Consider the following 24,490-nt stretch of genomic DNA (forward strand, 5'->3'; position numbering starts at 1 on the left):
AGATTCGAATATGCGCGCTTATGCGTCACACTATGTTAAATTAGACAATTTATCATTGCTACTTTTTCTTTTTTTGTTTTGGGTAGAGATCGATTGCTACTAATGGAACTAAGAAAGGACAAGAAGCTTCTGGACGAAATCAGTCGGTTCGCTTCAGGTTCCATTTGCCTTATCCTTTTGACCGTTCAAAGGGCATGTCATGCCTACTAGATTCTTCTCAGCACAACCTAACGGTGGAAAGCTGGACTGGGCCCACTCGATAATATCGACAAAACCGCTTCGTAAATCAAAACAGACTAACTTCAGAATGTCCCTACCGTCAGAAAAATCATAAACACGGGAACATGACATGGCAACCAAATCAACGGTAGAACTCGTAGATTTATGATCAATGTTCATGTTCCTTGACACGCCCTAATATCTAATAACCATCTTTAAAGATAGCCCATCTAGAGTCACCGAGCTAACTTTTTTGTTTGGCTCATCTAGAGTCACCGAGCTAATGTGCAACCTTCTAGGGTTCTCTTGAGCGTTAGGTGGAATTTTGTTAGAGTTAACAACAAGGTACACCGATGGAATAATTTTGGAGGATTCTAGAAGAAGGGAGCCCTAATACTGACCTCACCGAGTCGTACGTGAGCTACTCTCCACACTAATATCTGTTTTTTCCAAAACATACAAAATTCCCGCGAAGCCTTAGAGGTAAGGTCCCTGAATTTTGCATTTGCTATGATTGGTTTCAGCTTAGCAGATCTGTCAAATTTTGAGCTACTTTGAAATTTAATCGTTTTTGATCAGTCCAAACTTCGAAGTGTTCATCTAGTGTCTGATTCTTTCGTTCCTGCTTCGTCAATAGAGCCGGTGTGGCTTTGTAATCGGATCGGATCAGGTTTATTGGTTGCTCAAGAACGTCGATGTTTTTACTTAAATTGATTTACATTTATTCATTTTGTTTTGATGTATCAATTTTACTTGAACCACGAAGTTTTTCATGTTTTTCTGTGGTTTTAGATTGTGACTGATTCCTCTTTTGAAACTGCTCTTTAGATCGCTGAATTGGCTCGAGTGACCAATTTGTCAAACGGACTGGTTCTATTCCGGCGAAAATGAGCGTTGTCGGTTTTGATTTGGGTAATGAAAGCTGCATTGTTGCTGTTGCTCGGCAACGAGGCATTGACGTTGTTCTTAACGATGAATCAAAACGGGAAACCCCTGCTATCGTGTGTTTCGGTGAGAAGCAGCGTTTCATTGGAACCGCTGGAGCTGCTTCCACGATGATGAACCCTAAAAACTCAATCTCTCAGATAAAGCGTTTGATCGGTAGGCAATTCTCTGATCCGGAGCTTCAACGTGATATTAAATCCTTACCTTTTGCCGTTGCGGAAGGGCCGGATGGTTATCCATTAATTCATGCTCGATACCTTGGAGAGACAAGGGTCTTTACGCCGACGCAGCTTTTGGGGATGATATTGTCAAATCTGAAGAGCATAGCTGAGAAGAATCTAAATGCTGCAGTAGCGGACTGTTGTATTGGAATTCCAGTGTATTTTACGGATCTTCAGAGGAGAGCTGTTTTGGATGCCGCTATAATAGCTGGTTTGCGTCCTTTACGTCTGATGCATGAAACCACAGCCACGGCCTTGGCTTATGGAATATACAAGACAGATTTGCCTGAAAACGACCAATTAAATGTAGCATTTGTTGACATTGGCCACGCAAGCATGCAAGTGTGCATCGCGGGCTTCAAGAGAGGCCAGCTGAAGGTCCTGGCACATGCATTCGACAGATCTCTTGGAGGTAGAGATTTTGATGAAGCTCTCTTCCAGCACTTTGCAGCAAAGTTCAAGGAGGAGTACAAAATAGATGTTTACCAAAATGCACGGGCTTGCCTTAGGCTGCGCGTCGCTCTTGAGAAGCTGAAGAAGGTTCTCAGTGCAAATCCTGAGGCACCACTGAACATTGAGTGCTTAATGGATGAAAAGGATGTCAGAGGCTTCATCAAAAGGGAAGAGTTCGAGCAGTTGTGTGTTCCAATTTTCGAGCGTGTAAAGGTACCCTTACAAAAGGCCCTTGCTGATTCTGGAATAACTGTTGACAATGTCCATGCAGTAGAAGTCGTTGGTTCAGGGTCCCGTGTTCCAGCAGTTATTAAAATATTGAGTGAATTCTTTGGGAAGGAGCCACGGCGTACGATGAATGCCAGTGAATGTGTAGCCCGAGGTTGTGCACTTGAATGTGCGATCCTCAGTCCAACATTCAAAGTGCGGGAGTTCCAGGTAATATATTTCTCTTTATTGGATTCATTTTGTCCAATTTGTGTTGAGCTTCTTCATTAACATAACTGCAAGTTGGAGATGGTTTTGCAAGCACTTAATAATTCTAATTCTTGCGAACATATAACAATTTAACTGACTTTCCTATTTATAACCTTTTTTCAAAGTTTAGAAAGGACTGTAAAAGAATTCAGGTGTTTGAGAAATTGAGAATGCTGGTGAAAGGTCCTTTCTATGCACTTTTAGTTGCCTGCCAGGGTAGGGTGTGTCGGAAATGCTTGGTGGGTGGGATGATGGAAACCTTTTGTTGGGAAGCAGAGGAACAGTTGATTTTCCAACAATGATTGGAGATTCAGGGATTAGACGGGGTACTTTTCAGTGAGGAGGAAATGGATGAAGAGATCTTGTCATCAGTTTAACATAGGTGTGCTGGAGTGGATATTGTTCGCATGTGTCTACCATGATTCTTTAAGTAGAATGACATGGCAATTGGAGTTGGGAGGGTGATTTGGTGAGGGTTTTTCTATCTCTAAAGATAGCTATTTGTTGGATATAAGTGAAACATTCTTTATGCCTGTCATTCAAACCTTCCCCTGAACAGCCCATAGTAATGATGTCTAATATGGTACTGCTTTTCAAATTGTTTCTAACTCATTCTCTAACAATTTGAGATGGGAATGCATGCTACTTGGCAACCAGTGGCTGTTATCTTCAGATAAGCTATTATAATATTGATTAAAATGTTGGTCTTGTGTGAAATCCCCAGTCATGCTGGGCCTTGTGTGCTGCACTTAGACATTCTAATGTAGTTTTAGATTGATAGTTTTGTACGAATTGCTCTTGCTTTACTAATTATGGCAGTCATTTCAGTATGTCAATGTGCGAAAGCGTCATAATTGAAAATCAGTTGATGGTAAATTTCCCAAATATCCCAATCTATGTTTGATATAGGAAGATAAACAGATAGGTGATCAATGTGGAGCTAGTTCACTCGGGGTCCAATAAGAACTAAACTCGAATTTTAAAAATTAGGGTTAGGGTTTGCTTAAATGTGAAACTCATAACCAGAGTCAAATGATTTTGTTTGGAGGATATGGGAATGATATGGTCCCAAGGGGAAGAAGAGGTTTGATCGGGCTGGGCAAAACACCATTTGTAATTCTTCTAGAAGATAGCTGCAGGTTTTCAACACAGCAACTTACTTGAACAGGAATTAGGGTTTTTGGTGGCTAGATGGGGCAGCAAGGTAGATTAAGTGTAGGTTATGAAATGGGAATGCCGTGGGTTGAATTTGAATAGATTCTAGTGGTGGATTTTTGTTGTAGGATCCCCATGAATGGGTCTCCCCACCCAGAAAATGAATTTAAAAAATGAAAAAGAAGCAAAAAAAGAAATTAAAGGTGAAAGATTTTTTTTTTGGGTATGTGTGTTTGGGGGGGGGGGTTTGGGGCGTATGCTGCAATTTGCACTAGTGGTTCACCTTTAAAAAAGGAACTAGGGTTTCAAGTGTCTGGCACCCACATTGCTTCTAGAGTTTAAACACCAGGGAAACCAGCATTTGAACATCAAATTCCAAGCACAATCAGCTACCTTGAATGAAACACCAGCAACTGGATTGTCTAGATTTTAAACACCAAAAAAATACCTGTCCTAGAGGATGCAGTAGCCAAGTTTGCTCAATGCAGAAATCATTTACTTAGGTTTTAAATTCTGTTCTTCCACAATATGATTTATATAGGGCTAATTATATATTAAGTCTTAAATGTAGAATTCCTAGGTATAACGGAACCTGAGAAAACAAAAGTACAACTTTAACTCATAAATAAATTAAAATATCCCTAACTAACTTAGCACAGACTGCTATATTTTGGTAGTAAAGAAACAGACTTTTAAAACAAATGGAAGTCTAATCCTAACTAGCTATTAAGTCATGTGACTTTTAAGTGACCTGTAAAGTAAATCAAGATATAAATAGACCAATTTAGTAGGCTGTACTTCGTGTGCTTTGTTGGTACACGTGTTAGGCCCATATGGAAGGCCCATTATAAAGTAGACCAATGGAACAGAAGGCCCCATCCAGATGATGGCCCAACCTTAGGCTTATACCCAGGAAAGCAAGTCTTAACAGGGCTGTATTTGCATCATGTTCCTTATGTAGCTTTTACAAGTATACACCCATGTGTTGCTAAATCAGTCTGTGTGCAGTATGTCCCTTTATGAAGCCTTCAGGTCTTTTTCCAATAGATGGTCTGATTTCAAATAATGTCAAACTACCAAAATGTTTGTCTAGTCAAGTATTTTATCCCTTTTTTTGCTATTGCTATAGGATTCATATATTGTTTCAATTTCTTGGTGATGATTTTTAATTGTTGGTTTTATCAGAGATTACTAGTGGTTATGAATTGATTTATTCCAATTGTCACTTTTCAATAAGGCAAAGCATTTTTGTCATTTGCACCTCTCGAGAAGACATTTTTGTTCTTAAGCAAAGCTTGTATGGACATTGTACTGGCACATCAATCTATTTCAATCTTGTTTAGTCACTGTGCTTTTATCTCCAGGTAAATGAGTGGTTTCCATTCCCAATTGCCTTGTCATGGAAAGGTTCTGCACCTGATTCACAAAATGGTGCCAATGATCATCAGCAAAGCACCATAGTCTTCCCCAAGGGAAATCCAATTCCAAGTGTGAAGGCCTTGACATTTTATAGATCAGGAACATTTTCTGTTGATGTCCAATATGCTGATGTGAGTGAATTGCAGGCACCGGCAAACATCAGCACTTACACGGTAATTGAACTGCTAACGGGCTTCATTTATAGACTTAAGTTCTGTATGTGAGCAACATATCTTCTCACGTGCATTCTGAATGTGTTCAGATTGGTCCATTCCAATGTGCAAAAGGTGAACGTGCTAAAATGAAAGTGAAAGTTCGCTTGAATCTGCATGGCATTGTTTCCCTGGAGTCTGCTACAGTAAGTGCGGGGTGTAATAGTAACTTAATTTAACTTGCGTTCATTGGTACTAAGTTCTGGACATAGTAGTGGCTATGTTCTACTACCATTCGGTACATCATTCCATATGCTTATCTTTGTTTCAGCTTCTAGAGGAAGAAGATGTGGAAGTTCCAGTTACAAAGGAACCAGTGAAGGATACCACTACAAAGATGGAAACTGACGAGGCTTCTGCTGATGGCGCACCTGCTGGTGCAGGCAAAAATGATTCAGATATGCAAGATGCAAAAGGTAGCACTGATGCATGTGCCGTTGAAAATGGTGCGCCTGGGTCTGGGGATAAGCCCCTGCAGATGGAAGCAGATTTAAAGGTTGGTTATTCTTTTCCTATTAAGTGTCTTTTTTAATTTTGTTCTTTTTCCTTTTCTTCCCCCCACCCCACCCCAAAAGTCTGCTTCACTAGGATCAGTTTAGAACCTAGTCTGGATGTACAGTTAACAATTAAATCTGAACCTTAAAAAGAGTGGCTAATATCATCTGTATATGATGGGACATTTATGGTGATCATCAGCTGTAAGTCTGGTTGTGCTTCCTTTGGTTGATTAGCTACATAATTGTTTAATAAATAGGGCAAATTGCATATAGACTATTAGACTCCTTGGATTTGCAAATAATTACATCTACTACTTCTGAGAAAAAATCAATTACAATTTACAATGACCCTTGCTGTTAAGAATTTGGTTAAGCACCACTAAATAAAAAATTCAAAGGGCCAATTTTACCCTAATTTGTTTAGGCATTTCTCATAAAAGCAATTTTAACTCCAATATTAAATGACTAAAATGCCCTAAAAAATTACTAAAGAAGTGGGTAAAGGGATTTCCTCTTCACCCATATCTCTCCTTAACCCTGCTAGAAGTCACCCACCAACCCCGCCCTTTACTGGAAACCACCGCCATGTAAACAAATTTCTAGTAGGGTGGGGCTTGTGGATGATTTCCGGCAGGGTTAAGAAAAGAGATGGGTGAAGAGGAAATCCTTTCTCCCACTTCTTTAGTAATTTTTGAGGGCATTTTAGTCATTTAATATTTGAGTTAAAATTGCCATTATGAGAAATGCTTGAAGGGTAAAACTGGCATTTTGAATTTTTATTTGGTGGTGAAATTATCACTTAACCCAATTCTTAAACGGCAAGGGGGCATTTGTAATTGATTTTTTTTAGAGGAAGTAGATGTAATTGATTGTAAATCCAAGGGGTCTATATGTAATTTGCCCTAATAACTATGGTTGGTTTGTGGTTTCTCTGGATGGGTAGTGCAGACATCTATAGCTTGACAGTGGACATGTGGAAATGGCTGAGATGGGTTGTCCATCAGATGGTTGATACTAGGAATCTTTAGTTGTTTATTGCTGTCCCAGTTTGACTTTAAATTTTTGGCGTGGAAAGTTTCTCAAAATAATTCAGCAATGACATGAGTTGGAATGAAATCCGATGCTAAGTATAGGGGAGTTCATATGTTGTGAAAGTCGGTTCTATTTAGCTAACTTTTTGTAATTTACTTGAATCAGTGAAATTTCAAACTGATCCTTGTTAAATGTTGAGCTGTTGGCCACTTTAATTCTGCCACCAACATAATGCGCCCATTATGTCTTTTTGCACCTTTCTCTCTCTTTTATTTATTTATTTATTGCCTTTTGGATTTAAGATTTTCACTGCAACATTCCAAATTTTGTAGCAAAATGTTGAAATATTTTGGTTTCTGAAGGGTTAAGGATGGAAATTCCACAGGGAAGTACGAAGTTCTCACCCTCAGAACGAGCTTATTTACTATGATGCCTTTTTATGAGGCCTGCAGGAATTTGGATAGATCAATGCACAAGAGAACAGTTTTAAATTCAAATCCTGAATTCTGCTGTGTGGTGGTTTTAGAAGTCGATCAGTGACAAGTCTTTTTGTGCCTAAAGCAATTACTTAAGGCTTTATTTTATTATTAATTTTATTTTGGGCGGGGAGTGGGGGTGGGATGTTGAAAATTGATGTTTGGAGTTAAGTAGGAAGGAGGATATTGATCCTTCTAACTAATTTCAGTAGTAATTACATAGGGAAGGTCAGAAGAGTAAGTAGCTCGTTACGTTTGTATAGTTTTGGTGATTCATGGGCTTACTACCTTTGCTCAAGTTTTCACCCAACATTGCTGCACTGGAATTGTCCTTGTCATCTACCTTGAATCGAATACGTATGTGATAAATCTGATGTAGTTCTGTTACTTTGCGTGGTTGAATAGAGTTTGGTTATGCTTCAGATATTATTTCCCGAATCTGCACTGAGCTATGTCTTGCTGTATGAATATTATTTAATTTATTTCGCTCCAGGTTGAGGTTCCAAAAACGAAGGTAAAGAAGACAAATGTCCCAGTCACTGAATTAGTTTATGGGGCAACGCTGCATGTAGATCTGCAAAAAGCAGTGGAGAAAGAGTTTGAAATGGCGCTTCAGGACCGAGTGATGGAGGAAACAAAGGAAAGGAAGAATGCAGTGGAGGCTTATGTATATGACATGAGAAATAAGGTAGATCTATGAAAACGTGATAGAGAGAATCATATTGCACCCAAAAGTGGCATATATAATTGTTTAGTTGATGAGTTCTTTTTCTTTGATATTCCAGCTGAATGACAAATATCAAGAATTTGTGACTGCTCCAGAGAGGGACGAATTTATTGCAAAGCTGCAGGATGTTGAGGATTGGTTGTACGAAGATGGTGAGGATGAAACGAAGGGTGTGTATATTGCTAAGCTGGAGGAGCTCAAGAAGGTAGGAAATTTGCTTTTGTTACGTGCAGTTGAATTGGCAGCAGTGATTGTTGTATCTTCTGATATGGTTCAATGGATTAACAGCAAGGTGATCCCATTGAAGAGCGTTACAAGGAAAACTTAGAGAGAGGACCAACTATTGAGAAACTTACCTATTGCATCAACAGTTTCAGAGAGGCAGCTTTCTCGAATGATCCTAAGTTTGATCATATCGATGTAGCTGAGAAACAGAAGGTGAAGAGTCCCTTCGGCCTTTTTCTCAATTTCTTTGTTCATCTAAATGCCAGCAATCTGACATCCTTGATAGCCTGCATTCTGATAATGTTCACCCTTTGACACCTGGTAGGTGGTAAATGAGTGTTGCGAAGCAGAGGCATGGTTAAAAGAAAAGTTGCAGCAACAGCAAAGCCTCCCAAAGTATTCCCCCCCTGTTCTGCTAACAGCTGATCTGAAAAGGAAAGCAGAAGCAGTTGATAGGTAATTTTCTTCTCAAGTTATGTCCCTTCAATTCGGTCGATTATGGATGCTTGCTAACCTTTTTCTGTGGTTCTTCCTGGACAGGTTCTGCAGGCCCATCATGATGAAACCTAAGCCAGCAAAGCCATCAACTCCGACTGATACACCTTCACCTTCACCGTCATCCCAGAGCAACGAACCACAATCCCATAGTGGTGAAACTGGTTGCGAAAACAAAGGAGACACTAGTGATGCACCACCAGCTGCTCCTGAGCCAATGGAAACTGAGAAGTCAGAGAGTTCTTAAAAGTGATGCTCAAGCGCAGCTGTTTTGTGATTCATCTTGGTCAAAGATAGGCATGCTTTGTATCTATTTTTCAGTTCGTGAGTCTCGATAGGGATGAGGCTGAGGTCAATGACATGGGATTCCATACTTCTGAAATGATAGTTATCATGTCTGAATTTATACTAACAACCGGTGTCGAGAATCATTGGTGGTTATTGCAAGTTGCAACGCATCTCCAGAATCCGGTTTTTAAGAGGGATTAAGAGAAGAAAGACAGTTTTGTGTTTCTTATACACTTTTCAGCTAGTGAATACATGTTAAATTTACAAATACCAGGGCTGAGTATCCCATCTGTTGTCCAATATATCCATGTTACCTATTCGAGAGGGAAACTTCAAACTTCTTCACAAGCTTGTGTGTGGTAGATCTATAGACTGCTGTGAGTGAGTGGATATCAATTCAGTTATGGAGTGGTGGGTTCAGTGGTGCTTAGGAGTATGCAACCTGAGCAGTATATAAGGTTGGAGGGTGAAAGAGTTACGGAAGGGCTGGAAGGGTATCGTGACACTGGTTGATCAGCTCGAGGTCTTCTTACGTATGATACTCTTTATTCTTTTCATAGCTAGTGGCTTCTCGAATCTCTAAGAAGGTAACTATATATTAAGGTTAACGTTCGCAAGTAGGGATGGAGTTCCCCTCGTTTAACAAATTGATGATTTCTTGTTTATATTGGAGTTTCCTTCCTGAAATGGAAAAAGAACTCAATTGGTTGCGTAAGTGTCTAATGCGTCGGTTTGGTTGGCTATTGGGTTCTTCCTTGGCATTACATAATGTTTGAGGCTGGCGGGAAGAGTGAATGGGTAAGGTCTTGTTTGGTTAAACGCCTGTGGCCGCGGAAATTACACAGCAGAATTTTTGCTTGTGTTGCGTCTAGAATATATCTACGCTGCCCGATCTACAAAAGAGTAGTGTTGACCGCTGGCTAGACTTGCGATAGGTCAGGGGATTGCCTCCAATATTCATGCAAGTCTGACAGTATTGTTAGGTTTTTTTATTAAAATATATATTAATTTTTAAATTAATTTTTGTATTTTTTATATGTTAATTATTTTGTTAGTATGTGGGACCCATAAGATAAGAGTGGTAATGAAACACTCATAAGTAAAGAAGGTCCTTCATGGCTTTGGTTATGAGGCTTTTCATGACATTGATCATGAGTCTTAAAGATCTTGATCATGGTGATGAAGTAGATTTACTTACATGGTGGAATTTACTCAAATTCTAACTAGTGATATTTAATTCTTATTCCAACTTTATGACCATTTATGGCCATTACCATGAGTGGAGTTAAGGTTATTGAATAGATTAAATACAATTCATACAAAATAGGCCAATATGAGAGTTAATTCTCCAGGGAAATTAAGTAAGGTGGTTTATTCCCATTAGTGGATAAGGAATAAGCCCATTGATTCTCCATTAGTAGGGAAGTGATTCTCCCCCCTTGTGAGGGAGCGGGTCATTGTGATTCAATGACCCAATTTCATTGCCTTGATAATCTCAAAATGTGTAAAGTATGGTTTGGGTCTATATAAACCCAATCCCTTTTTTGCATGTGGTGTACAATAAAGACATTCATCACACTTATATTATTTATTAATTATTGTTAAAAAAAAATTCCCTTGAATTTGTCTAAGTGTTGTGCTATAACTTTTGGTTACGACTAGAAAAACTATCTCATCTTTTAGTTGGAGGTTATTTTATATTGGATGTGGGGTGCAAAGAACTCTTGGTAGACGAGTGTATCAATAACCTTAAAGACAACATTTTTTTTATTTTTTATATGAGGTTCATCCGGGCCAGCTTACGTGCACCACAATTACATCCTCAAGGAGCTTTTATACAATTAATTGCCGAATGAATGCAAGCTCAAGACCTCCCCTAGGAAAACCAACCAATAATGAAGGCTTTAAAGTAAGGTTTTCAAAAACGTAAGCAATAGCAATAGAAAATTGTGCACACCTGTTGAGGCAAAGTCTTCTACAATAACTTCCCAATAATTTTATTTTAATCTGAATAAACCATGGATACCTTATAAGTGATCGTACAGTATTTACAATAAATTCTCAATAATTTTCTTTAGCTAAAAGCAGAGCTTTCTGGAAGCCTTCCTTTGGAAGCTTTCTATCAAAAAAATGCTTCAACCGCTAATTGAACCCCGCTGCATTCTCTTACTTGTCCTTTCTTGTATTTCTCGAAAGCTCTCCTTCTTTGAAGCTTGAAACTCCGAAGGGAGGCCCAAATACTTTTTTGGTGGACCTCCATAAGGAATCTTCACAATTCTTGAAAGCCATCTTTTGAACCTAGGAGCAGTGTTAGGGCTGAAGTATATAGATGACTTCTGTTGATTTATTTGTTGGCCACTAGCAGCACAATAGAGGTCAAGACATGCTTTGATATTCTGGAACTCCTGTAAGTTGACCTCTGAAAACAACACAGTATCATCTGCAAATAATAGATGAGAAATTGGGTTGGTCTCCTTTTCGACTCTCAAACCAGAGATAAGATTTTCATGAAGGGCGCTTTGAAGACAAGCATTTAATGCTCGTGCAGCAGGGACAAAAATAGCGGGGATATTGGATCTCCTTGTCTAATGCCCCTCGTGGGTTCAATGGATCCCCGGCAGCTCCATTAACTAACACATTGTAAGAGACCGACTTGATACAAGACATCACTAGAGACACCCAGATCAAGAATCCACAGATAAAGTCCCGACAAAGTCATTCGGACTACAAAGCCCCATATCCAATTAAGGGCAAATTCCCTCTCTTATCTGATATAATGAAAGCACTCAGAGCCACTAGAACATTATCGAAATATCAGGGAACAAAAGGATTGAGGCACGATAATCCATCTAGAATCCCAGCAGAGCAATAACAGTTGCATCAACGATAACAGCACAGAGATGGGTCTAAATTGATCAATGGAGGGTTGATTTAGGAATTAAACAAACATAAGGGAGTACCTAGGCATGCACAAGAGAAAAGTAGAGACAAACTACAAATACTTCACCAAACCCAAAATGTGATAAAAGGGGGGAGTCCACGGGGAGGGGATCAAGGAGACCAAAGAGAACCCCCAGGAGGACCATCAAAGCAAAAATATGGAAGAGGGCCCAAAAAAAAACATGATGGAGAGGGGCAGGGACGGGGGAGGAGCCCAAAAGAAGAAAGTGATCAAGAGAGGGAGCGGAACAAGAACCCAGGAGAAGAGAGGTGATCCCGGGAACTTTGATGAGATGCGACAAATGGAAGAGATGCAGAGGAGAAAAGAGAGAAGAAATCGAACAAGGAGAAGGAAAGCCGAAAGACGGGAAGGGAACAAGGTCGAGGGTGGGGAGAAAGAGAATGGAGGCAGGGAGAAAGAGGGGGACCAAGCAAGAACGCCGAAGTTGGAAGATGGGCGGGGAAAAAATGGGAGCAGCAAGGAGGGTGGAAGGGGGGGCGGGAGGATGGAAAACCCAAAGGGGGCGAGGACTGCGAGGGCGAGATGGGCAAGAGAAGGTAGTGGCCAGAGGAAGGGAAGGGGGAACGAGGGGAGGCGAGAAGGACCAAAGGAATGACAGGGAATCAAAACAGGGGATGTGGTGAATTCTCTAGAATCCAAATACTTGGAAGGGGAAGGGGGAGGAGTAGATCCGGGTTTGATTTTGTAAGGATGCTTGGTGGGTCACGCGTTAATATATAGACCTTTCTACCAAAAAAAAAAAAAAAAAAACCTTAGCAAAACATAAATTATTTTCCCTTCATTATTTCGAGTTAAACCACCGAACCTTGCTTGAGAGGTTTCAAAACTCAAACTCTGACATATGACTCTATTATCAGAATAAAATTTTAGGGAAAATTACGTGATTAACTTCTTTTAGATTTTCTCTTACAAAAATAGTCACTCAATGTTTCATTTTACAAAATTAGCTAAAATTGAATTTGTATTTATAAAACTAGCCAAAACATTGATTTTTCACATTTTTTCCCCCACATTTTTACCCCTAAAACTGATCACATTGAGCGGATAAATCATCATTTTGTCCAAAAGGTAAAGTCATTATTTTTTATACTCTTTGGATATTTTCATCCTTCTACTGATATGATTAATTTTAGGGATAAACATATCCAAAGAGGTGAAAAAAAACTATTTTGACTAGTTTTGTAAATGCAAACTCATTTTTAGCCATGGTTCGACATGTCACCAAAAGTCGCCCGACTTTTAGTTAATTCGACCCCATCATCACCATCTTTGTCTTCTCTATAAATTCAGAAGCTCACAACTCTCAATTCCTCACCATTCAATCTCCACCACTTCAAGAAAGAACCCTAAACCATGGAAACCAGAGTGATCACCTTCTTCCTGACTCTCCTTATATGCTTCTTCCCAAGTCCCAACACCTTCTTCTTCTTCTTGATCTCTAGCCACAACTATTCGCTGCAACAAAGACGACTACACAACACTCATGAAGATCAAGGAAGCATTTAACAACCCATACCACTTGGCTTCATGGGTCACCGGCACAGATTGCTACGATTGGTATGATGTGGAATGCAATTCCAACACCAATCGCATCATCCAACTTAACATCTTCCAAGCAAACATCTCCGGCCAAATTCTAGATGCCGTCGGAGACCTTGCATATCTAAAGATTCTCAACACCCTCGTTTTCCGACACATTACAAACCTCACCGGAAACATTCCTTCCACCATCACAAATCTCAAGTACCTCACAATGGTAAGGCTCAGTTACACTAATCTCTGCAGCGAAATCCCTTCCTTCTTAAACAAACTCACCAATCTCGACCTTCTCGGCGATATATCGCCGACTTTTGGTTAATTTGGTGTCAATTTTTTGCCCCGTGTTGGCAATATATCCCGACACGAGGAACCATAGTTTTAGCTAATTTTATAAATTGAAACAATGAGTGACTATTTTTTTAAAGAGAAACCTAAAAATAGCTAACCACTTAATTTTCCTAAAATTTTACCATTAGTCCACATCAGAATAAAATGTTCATTTGGCCGCTTTCCCAGTTTTAAGGCCCACTTCGGTTACTTCTGCAAGTAAGTAGATTCGATCCAATTCCTTTGGTGTGACATTTTTTATTTTAATTTATTTTATTATTTTCTCTCTCAAGTCTCAATACTGCATCTCTTTCTAAGTCTTGTAGTGGAAACCATGAGAGAATATGTACCAACCAATCCATGAAACCAAATAATTAATAAATCACTCAAACAATAGAAAGATAAACAAGAATCTTATGCAAATCACCAAACAAATAAGAAGATAACCAAGAACCTTGTCCAAATAAAATAAGGATAACTACAAATTAAATAACAACAAATATCTATAATAATAATAAAAGAGAAAAAAACAACCTACATACTTAAAATGATTCATTAACCCAAAATATTTAAAATAACATTAATTCAATCTCGAAAACTACAAGAAGAAATTACATTAATTCAATCTCCAAAATGGTATAAAATTTGAGAATAACACACTCTCCCAATCTAAACTTGCACTTCAATAAAACAACAATACAACGATATAAAAAAGTAAAAAATACAAGAGAAAAACCATATTTCTAATAGTCAAATCTCAATCCCATTTTATTCATGCTCCTCCTTAAAATTCCTAAATTTTTGTTCTCACCCTTTTCCCCCTTCTCAGGCCTGTTAATCACATCAAACGCCAAATGAAACCCTAAGTTAAAAAAATTAGCCAAAAAAGAGAGGAGAGAGATGAAGTGATTTTCACCATCTCGACAGGATGCAGCTTTTCGCATCAAGGTAAATTTGTTTCTGATTGTGAATGTTAACTAGTCCAAAACTGAAATTGTTCTGTCCCGAATTGGAACAGATGCTATTATTGCAGCGTATCTAGGGCTTTCTCGAGTATAAACAAAATGAACTAAATGCAGATCGTCGAAGCAGCCCTGAAAGTGCCAAAGTAGCTTTGATAATGATAATTCTTAGAAAATGATAAAACTGTTCTACAAAACAGCACTCGAGCTGAAACTTAAAAAAACTAATATTATTTTTTAAAAAACTTACGTCAGCTCTTCCTAATTATCAAACTTTTCAATAAACGGATTATTCTCACAAAAAAAAAAATCCAATTTTTATGCCTAAATGTTATAACCATCTATGAGAACTAATAGCATCTACAATTCATCATGCATGAGACGATTTTCCAGCGGACCAAGTGTACGACGGAATTTAATTTGTTTTAAGGTTCCAACACTGCGACAGTTCACTATCATCAGGAATAGATCATCATTCTCCTTTATTTATACAGATTTCTTACAATACAAACTCAGAATTTTGTCCACCAAATCCAATTCATCCAGTCCGACCTCAACATCAGAAAACTAAAAGGGAAAAAAGGATTTACAAGGCCAACAAGAAAACGGAAAAGAGACGACAGCTTCACACCTATGACTCTCATTTATTCTTCCCACCGTTCCCTCTGAGCTTGACTCCCAGAACTCTTTCCATCTTCGCTAACACAGCCTGATTAGGAACAGCTTTCCCGTTCTCGTATTCCTGAACCAGTTGCAGCTTCTCGTTAATCTGCTTTGCTAGATCTGCCTGACTCATCTTCTTAGCCAGACGTGCCTTCTGTATCGCGTGCCTTACTTCGGCCCCAACTTTGTTCAACGCCGCCGGTTCCGTTTCTTCGTCCAGTTTTCTGGCGTTCACAGCTATTGCCGGTGATTTCTTATTTGAACCTCCGTCGGACTTCTTTATCGTTTGAACCTCAGCACCCACACGGAGAGCCTGGTTTACGGCTTTTGGATCTCGCAGCGCCTGCGCCTTCGGCTTGGATTTGTGTAGAACAACTGGTTCCCAGTCCTGTGACACAGCTCCTGGGTATCTGCTCGGCATTGTTGATGGCTAATCAGAAATGCAAAATGATCAACCGCACAAAAGAAAGACGATTTCTCTCAGGTGTAAAATGGAAATATATAGAAGAGTGAGTTCTCTGGAATGTTCGGTCCCTCACTGTTTTTGGATTTGGTTCTCGAAGTTTCCTCCAGATGTTGCTTTGCTTTTTAGCCTTTGGGTCTGTGATGGGCCTGTGATGGTAAGGTGAAGATTCGTAATTGGATTGGGTCCTCTACGAAATGGGCCATGTAAACAATATGGGCCTACGTTGTTTTCCAAGACTAGTGCTGTCACATCGCATTTCGACCAGCTTTGGGTACTTTTCGAGTTCCAGGTTCCCGACTCTTCAAATTCTAGCACCAAGACGCCGACCAAATGGATTCAATCTGTAAAACAGCAACTGAATAAGGGCACTTATGTCTTTGTACGCTCCAAAATCCAAAGCGGAGAAAAGTGGCGCCAAATCCCTCTAACATTCTTAGCCAGATGAGCCAATATACAGAGTGATTTCTCGCTCTATTGGCACTTCTGTTGCTCTTCATTGTGTTTTTTCGCTTTAATCGAAATGCAGCGCCAGAGATCCATACTATCCTTCTTCCAGAAATCCTCATCTGAAGACCAGCAGAGCTCCGGTGTTTCCTCAGACGCCGATACGTTAGCTAGTCGGCGTCAATCTCAGTCGCCGGATGAACAAAGGAAGCAGAAATCAGTCGTCACAGAACAACAAACTGCTCATCCATCGGTTAATGATCCTTCGTCTGAAATTAGAGGAACAGATACTCCTCCGGAAAAGCTGCCGCGTCAGGTTCTCCCGTCTAGTTTTTCGGCGAACGATGACAACAAGTCTTCGCTGTTTCACAGTATTATGCACAAGTTTGTGAAGGCCGACCAACCAGACAGCTCTTGTAGAAGGTTTGTTATTTTTTTGCTAAAACTTTAAATCAAACTATCTGGATTAGGTTATTGCTTGCTGTAAGGTTTTCTGAAGCCGTTGTGACTATTTTGGTAGCTCTTGTAGATGCAGTTCACATGCAGGTCATATGTTCATTTGATCTGAAACTGCGGGGTTATATAAAATCACTCATACTGGCATGATTATTTCTCCATCAATGATATCCATGGGATGAGTGGAATCATTTGCAGAAAATTAAAGTGTCCAGAAAAAAAAAATCGTTTCCTTTTGAGCTGGATGGCTATAGTGTCATAGACTACTATAATTATGGAATATGCAATATCGTGAAACTATATAGTGTTAAATTTAACTTACTGGATGCTAGCAAAGAAATCGGTTGTCAGCTGTGCGATGTATTCTCATGACTCAACGACCATGTATGGTTAACGCCGCATACTTAGATAACTTAATTTGTTTGCATGTAAAATGTATATCAACCGTGTGGATTCATTGGTTACTGATGTCTGCATTAGTGTTAGTTGTTTTAGCACATGGTCGTTTTAGTTTTGGATGTATCACATTTCATCTTGGAGACAATTTTGTAGGGGCCAAGCTGCTGGTGTTTCCTCTAATGGTTTCATGACATCTACTATTTTCAGTGACAAGAAGCTATTGTCTCATCACAAAACATTCACCAGGAATTCCTTAAAGGACAGTGCTTGTAATTCTAATGACATCAATGATCAAGGTGACCATTTACGAATGGAAAGTCATCCCGATGATTTAGGGCCAGAAACACCAGGTATTCGACCTCTTGTTCCCCGTTTGAAGCGAATTCAAGAGGATTATTCTAACTCAGACGAAAAGAGGGGATCTTCCTTGTCAAGTTTTGGCAAAAGATCAAAGTTACTTGAAGATTCAAGAGCTATAAACCACTGTTCTGGAGATGCATTGGAAACAATTGCAAGTAAATTTGAATGGCTTGACCCTTCTTTGATAAGAGATGCAAATGGAAGAAGGCCTGGTGATGCTCTTTATGACAAGAGGACTCTATACATACCACCTGATACATTGAAAAAGATGACAGCATCTCAAAAACAGTACTGGAGTGTGAAATGTCAGTATATGGATGTTGTTCTTTTCTTTAAAGTGGTTAGTTCAACTTGCCATCTGATTTAATCTCTGTCTCATGGTAACATTGCTTTTGGTCTGATGTAGCTAGAAAATTTCTTTTAAGCCTTTACTTTGGTTAAGATTAAGATACTGGCTTTCAGGTTTGAAATGTTGTGCTGTTTTGGATTTAGACTTGACTGCAATTATGATGATTAAAGTGCAGCTATAACAACAACTCTTTTTTTTTTTTTTTTTGACATGTATGAGAGGAACATTGAGATGGTTTTGAAAATAGGTAATGGGATTTTCATGCTGTTCTGGGGATGTGGCTTTTTGGGAGTATGGACCATAGGTATTAATGAAGGTTTGGTCGAATTTGGTGTTCAATGGGGGAATGCTAAAAAGTAGGTGGTACTTGAGGAAAACTGGGACTATTTTTTTTTGGGGGGGGGTGGGTGGGTGGGGGCGAGTGGGGGGTAACCTAAGAGAGAGGGGTTTCTAAAAGAAGAGTCAATTCTTATGGTTGGTTGCAGTTTTAGGGATGAATTCATGGGTTGTCTTCTTGAATAAATAATGTCAAAATAAGGAAGAGAAAGGGGTTGAGATGATTCACCCAGAAAAAGGGCTTTGGGGGGATGGGGATGATCTGTAACTATACCAACCTTGATGGAGTGGCTGTGCTTCAATGGAGAAGGTGATGTGGTAGGCCAAATTGACAACCTAAAGGTACTTGGACTTGAAACACCTTGAGGCCTTGATCCACATTAAGTTTCCTGCGTTACTATTCTTCCAGGTTCAGTTTCCCATGTATCTTTTATATCTATCTACTTAGTTCATATGTCAGTAATGATTTTATTGTTACTATTATTTTATTTTACCCCATTTTTTGTGGTTTCTTTCTAATAAATTCCTCTACCTGATGTTATCCCTTCACAACTAGGGGAAATTCTATGAGCTTTACGAACTAGATGCTGAAATTGGTCATAAGGAGCTTGATTGGAAAATGACGTTCAGTGGCGTCGGTAAATGTAAGCAGGTAAGGTTCAGATCTAATATTTGTGGTCCTTAAAGAAACTGTCTGAGTAATTCATTGGACCGATAAGGATTTATTTGTATTCAGTAGCATCTCATTTTTCTCAGGTTGGTATTTCTGAAAGTGGAATTGATGATGCTGTTCAGAAACTTGTTGTTCGTGGGTAAGTGGGCCTTGTTTCATTTGACATACTGCTAGGATGGTTGTTTCTTAGTTGCATGTTGCCCCTGAGAAGAACCATACGATCACTATTTTTCTTGCGTTAGCAAGTTGATGCAATCTCTATTTTCTGTCTCTGTGTCTTTTTCTCTTGCTTTTCTCTCTATTGTTGATTTTTAGTTATATGAATTCAAATCTTTGTCTTTCTCTCTAATCAGGTAACTAAATTAACCTATACTTATGCTACAATCTGGTGTTTTTTGTACAAATCTTTTTTTCCTTTGCTGATTTATTGGCTAGACTCCTCCCATATCCCTTTATTCCCTTACTCCCTATTTTGATTAATCAAGCCATTAAAAGGCCTCTATGCAAATCTATGCTCCCTGTATTGGATGTTCTTGAGGTTGATAGCATTTATGTTTGGTATAATTTTCTTAGGGCTACATACACCCAATATGACCATGGCTATTAAATGATATGCTTTTCATTTTCAAAAATACATATGATAATGTACGATGGATTGTGCTTCTTTTTAATGGAGTAAATTGGATGAGCTGGTTTTCAGTGGGTGCCTGGGTGGAATTCTATGGTTTATACTTGTTTTCTTTTGAGCTTCTTTGCTTAATTGGCATATTTGTCAGATCTAAACATTCTACTAGCACAGATTGATTTCTTGATATGTGGTGCAAAATTTGCTGCTGGAATCATGTCCTAAGTACTAAGATAATCTTGCTGTTGTATCTGGGCTAGGAAATTTTCCTCATGAGGCATTGTTTGGATATATTCCAGACTATCCTGGACTTTTTATTTCTTGTTGACAAGGCCCTCAATTATGAGCAACACATGACATTTTCCTGAAATCCATCCAGTGGAACTGAAATACCTTCTTAAATCATATGATGTTTGTATAATGGCCGTCTGAACCATCACAATGGATCCTATTTCTTTTGTATGAGTCATTGATTTGATTTTGTATCCTTTCTTACTATGTGAAGGTATAAAGTTGGACGGATGGAACAAACAGAGACATCTGATCAAGCGAAGGCTAGGGGAGCAACTTCTGTAAGTAGTCAAGTGGCCTTGAGACATTCAGACTTTTCCACAATAATTATTATCAATTTTTTTTCTTCCAAAAATTAGTTACTTAGTGCTAATCTCTGAGGCTGGGTCATGATTGGAAACAAATGTTGCTATAGTAATTTCTGCCTATAGTTTAACTTTGTGGTTTGCTGTTAAAATTTCTTGTAACTTGTAAATTATGGTTGTTCTGGACAAATATTCTCCTTTCTATTGGTTGATAAGAGCTGGAATTGACATATAAGCATGAAGTGATCATAAATGTTTTACCAGACAAATGATATTTTAAACTAACGTTTGAGATGTTGAAGCCAACTTGTTGTGAAAATTGATGATGGAAGTTTTAGAGATTTCATGTCTATAAATGAAATTGGGGTTCCATCACAGAAGTGCTCTAAGGATCAGAGATGGTGTTTAAGTTGAGATATTGGGAAAATTAGTCCTCTTTTCTTTTTTTGGTATGGCAATTATCAAGTGACTGCTACCACATGGTAAGTCAGGGAAAGAGCATAGTTGCCAAAGCGGCAAGGCTACCAAAGCGTAATTAGGAGGTAAAGCGGCAATAAGGCGACCAAAGCGGTTGGGTCAATTTTTTTCCTTCAATATAACTACTTTTCAATACAACTACTTTCTATAATAAGCTAAACAAATATTCAATAGTCACATTCAAAAAAAAAAAGCATTCAAGAATCCTAATTATGAAAAATTATTCAGAAAAAGAATGCAAACATAAGTTCATCTCATCAAACCATGGTTGTCAAAGCATTCGCCTAGGCATTTACTGATTCATTGATTCTTGATGTTGAGTATGGCTTATGCTTCACATTCTATTGCCAACGGGCACGGGGGTTCCCGCTCACGGAGCAAAAAATAGGTTCTATGTCACTTTGGGCCTTGGAGTTCCTTTGCAGATTGGACGTCAATTAAGTAGTTCAAAACAAAGCGGTTGAAAAACCGCTTTGGTGCTTAGGCGGCCGCTTTGACAACTATGGGAAAGAGAGTTGAATTTGTATCTTCCTTAATGATCATTATATATATTATTCTTCAGCATGGTATTATTGAAAGATTGTTAACGGACAATAGGTGTTAAAATTGGTCCAAAATTTTGGGGTAAAAAGTACCTTATATAAGCTTTTTGACGCACTGTGAAGCTAGGCATTGAAATGTTTTGCTTTTAAGCTTTCTTTGATTTTTGTTTGTGAAGACATTTGAATGTTTCTCGTAAATTTCAAGCAGAACTTACGATATTTCAGCAAATTTTCAGTGTATCCTTCCGGTGTAAATGTTTAATCCTGTTTTTCAGAAGGGAGCAGGGGATGGATTAATTTGACAGTCCACCCAAGTGATTGCTACCACATGGTAGTCTTCAAATTCTTCGACCTGACTAGATGGGCAGTCACCTATGTTTCCATATTGGAAGGAAGCCTTGGAATTTTGTAGTGTATGTCATTGTAGCATAATCGAGACAGCCTCATAGCAAAAATTACCGGGGTAAGGCTGCGTAGGAAAATTGCCCCAGGGACACTCTGCTTGTGTGGAAGCCTTCAACACTGGGTTTGCCTTTTTTATGATCGTAATATTGTAGCCCTCAAGCTTATTCAAAAGATTTCCACCATGCAGGACTCAACTTGGGTCAATTTGTTCTACTTCTATCTCCTAAAAATGATCCACTGGGTTGCTTCATAGCTTGTAGACCCGTCCTGGGTATAGTGGAAAGTCCTTATCCTTCGTCCATTAGCCCTTAGTCCCACCTCCTTGGGAATCGCTAATAAGACCTTGACCTCCCTTTGGCTTGATCCTTGGCAGCCCTCAGGAGTCCTTTATGACATCTTAGGTGCTCATTTGGTCTACTCTGGTAGCATTCCTAAATACCTACTCTCTCCTCCCTCATCTTCCATTGCTCTTGGTCTCCTCTCTGTCCTTCCTTGGGACTCTCCAGGCATCTCCCGCTCTCCCGCTCTCCCGCTCTCCCGCTCTCCCGCTCTCCCGCTCTCCCGCTCTCCCGCTCTCCCGTTTAGATAAAGTCATTTTAGTCCACTTCTTGCCAATGTAGTTTGCTCTAGCTTTGCCTAGAATTTTGTTAGAACTCATGGTCCCTCTATCCCTTTTCACAAATAAGTATGGTTCAAATCCCATAGTTCTCATCACTGTTTCAATGAATCTTCCCTTAACTTTTGCTTCCCATCAAATCATTCCTCCACATTCATGCCTCCTGTTCTTGTATCCTTTTGTTTGGAATGGTGTGAGGACATCGATCACCTCTTCTTTTGTTGCCCCCTAGCATCTGCTATTTAGAAGAAAGCCTTAGGTTCCTGTAGTAGGCATCCCCTATCCTTCACTCAGAAGTGGTTTTGGCTGGTATGTCCTTTTCAGGTGGCTCTACCTATGATATTGTTGGCATGGTTGTGTTTGGGGCTGAAGTCTCTCATAGTTTGACGGTGAAATCTTTGAAGATGGACGTCCAACTCTTTGTCTATTGACTTGATTTGGAAAGCCATCTTCTTTGATGTTACCTCTAGGCCTCATTTGGTTTGTCTTTTGATTCCCCAATGGACAGTTCCATTGTTGTTTTCTGGGGCTTAGATTCTTCTCATTTGCAGTCTTCAAGCTTTGTCTCCTAGGGCTAGTAGCTTGTATAGCTTCTCCATCCCTCCCTCTCTCTCTCTCTTTTTCCCTGTGTATTCCCTGCTCCCTATTTTCCCCTCTGGGATTTTGGTTATGAAAGTTTTATTCTCCAAAAGAATTGTGATGCAGAATTGAAGACATATTTACGAAAGAAGAAGCCCATTGGGTTAGGCCCATCAAAGGCCTAAAGTTGTCACCTGAACCAGCCCATGGCTTTTATGGGCTAGGGCTGTTTTAGTGGGTTAAAGTTAGCCTACATATGTTGAACTTCATAGCCTAGACCTAAGCCTAAGTCTAGTTTTTAGAAAATCAATAAAAGGGGCTTTAGTTTGAAAATAAGAGAACTCATTGTCAAAAGAGTTCTCCTTTGTCAAGAGTTAGGTAGTAGTTGAGTCATTAATAGGTAGGTGGTGTTAGCTAGTGGTTGGATGTTGCCATTAATATTTATGTCTCTTTAGAATGCTATATAAAGAGACTTATGTAAGTGGTGAAAAAACAACTGATGAATTGAAATCAAATTGCTTGCTAGCATTCCTCTTCTTTGGAGAACCCTTGTGTTTGATCAAGGTAGGTTGGTGTTCTATCCAATCGAGACGGGAAAATAACCACCATAAGAACGTTAAGACAGTAGTGTTAAACAAACTTGTACCACGGTTCAGCTCATTATATCTGAATTTTAGTACCTTAAGTCATCAAATTTGCAATTGTCTCTGTGAAAAGGTCCTATTTGGCTACTGTTTTGATCTTTCAAATACAGTACTACATTAAATTGTATATAATTATTTTGAGCAGAAATTTAGTTAACTAATTGATTTTTCTTTTGGTTGTTTGAACAGACTAAATTTCAAGCCCCCTGTTCTGATTACTGATGACTGATTTTCAGGTGATCCAAAGGAAGTTAGTAAATGTAATTACTCCGTCGACAACAATTGATGGCAACATTGGGCCTGATGCTGTCCATTTGCTTGCTTTAAAAGAGGTATGTACTTCTGTTTGTTGAGTGCATACACCAATTCTGACTTTGTGAAAGGTTGCTAATATGGTTTACATTTATTGAAGTACACATTCTTCCCCCAGCACCAGCCCTCCTTTTGCGTGGGAGGTTGGGTGGTTAGCATTTGGTATTTTGGTTATTATTTCATGAATAATTGTATGAGAATATCTGCTGTAGAATGTCCATGATGATTTCCTGTCTCTTGTCAGCTTGGATTTTCTTCTGTATTAACTCCATCACTGGTGATTCCCTTACCTTTTAGGTTTTGTCCAACTATTTGTTAATTCCTTTGTCCTTGTTACTACCTCTCTGTTTCATTTGGCTTTGGTGCAATGACATGTTAAGAAAGTGAGCAGTGTAAGCTTCTGATTTCTTGGCAGACATGGTCCCTTGGAAACTGAAAAGAGTAATTCTCTTTTTTTTGGAATGAGTCAGCCAGAGATGGACTAAAGTCAACTTAGACTAGGAAACTACCTAGAAATAGATGAAATTAACTCCACCAAGGACTTTCAGGATGGAAATGACTCCCCACCATTGAGTTGCGTGATACTGACTGAATATAGGAGTGGTTTTGGTACACATGATACTCTATAGGACCAACTACAGTAATATAACTCCCCAAGCTGGAGCATACAGATCACCCGTGCCCAACTTGAACAAACATTCCTAGAATGCAGGATGAGAGAGGGGCTTATAAATAAATCAGTCAACTGTCGGCCAGTAAAAAACGAACTGAGTGACAATCAGCCTTTTTAGAACAACCATCTAGCAACACGAGCTGCTTATTTTTAAATATTTATTTTGATGCATCAGTTACAAAGCTAGAAAGTATCTAGAAAGTCTCTTACTAGGAAATTGTTGAGACTTGATCCCTAAGGAATT

General features: G+C 39.1%; 3 protein-coding genes across 5 annotated transcripts in view; 2 read left to right on the forward strand and 1 right to left on the reverse strand.

The window, feature by feature from the left end:
- The first annotated feature begins 461 nt into the window (after positions 1–461).
- LOC149024979 (heat shock 70 kDa protein 15-like) lies at positions 462–9,448 on the forward strand. Of its 2 annotated transcripts, XM_089145159.1 has the most exons (11): positions 462–702; positions 799–889; positions 1,048–2,276; positions 4,835–5,062; positions 5,152–5,247; positions 5,373–5,597; positions 7,600–7,794; positions 7,892–8,038; positions 8,122–8,271; positions 8,384–8,514; positions 8,599–9,448. In XM_089145159.1, exons 3-11 carry the CDS (start codon positions 1,107–1,109, stop codon positions 8,798–8,800), a joined length of 2,544 nt encoding a protein of 847 aa, XP_089001285.1. In that variant the 5' UTR covers positions 462–702; positions 799–889; positions 1,048–1,106; the 3' UTR covers positions 8,801–9,448. The 2 variants fall into 2 exon arrangements, with proteins under 2 accessions (XP_089001285.1, XP_089001284.1); XM_089145158.1 differs by lacking the exon at positions 799–889.
- Positions 9,449–14,958: 5,510 nt separating this feature from the next.
- Positions 14,959–15,803, reverse strand: MBF1C (multiprotein bridging factor 1C). Its single transcript, XM_089145163.1, has one exon. The coding sequence runs from the start codon at positions 15,713–15,715 to the stop codon at positions 15,272–15,274; it is 444 nt and encodes a 147-aa protein (XP_089001289.1). The 5' UTR covers positions 15,716–15,803; the 3' UTR covers positions 14,959–15,271.
- A 103-nt stretch (positions 15,804–15,906) lies between these two features.
- The window catches only part of MSH7 (MUTS homolog 7), a 32,339-nt gene continuing 23,755 nt past the window's right edge, over positions 15,907–24,490 (forward strand). Inside the window, exons 1-6 of one of the 2 annotated variants that reach the window (XM_089145160.1) lie at positions 15,907–16,627; positions 17,213–17,759; positions 18,661–18,756; positions 18,861–18,916; positions 19,908–19,974; positions 23,498–23,593. In XM_089145160.1, coding sequence (XP_089001286.1) covers positions 16,281–16,627; positions 17,213–17,759; positions 18,661–18,756; positions 18,861–18,916; positions 19,908–19,974; positions 23,498–23,593 — 1,209 coding nt within the window. In that variant the 5' untranslated portion in view covers positions 15,907–16,280. The remainder of the gene's footprint in view (positions 16,628–17,212; positions 17,760–18,660; positions 18,757–18,860; positions 18,917–19,907; positions 19,975–23,497; positions 23,594–24,490) is intronic. The other variant, XM_089145161.1, reaches the window with a different exon arrangement.

This window comes from Hakea prostrata, chromosome 2 (genome assembly GCF_041222555.1).
Source record: "Hakea prostrata isolate BN-2017 chromosome 2, UWA_Hpros_2, whole genome shotgun sequence".
In the NCBI taxonomy this organism is placed as follows: Eukaryota; Viridiplantae; Streptophyta; class Magnoliopsida; order Proteales; family Proteaceae; genus Hakea; species Hakea prostrata.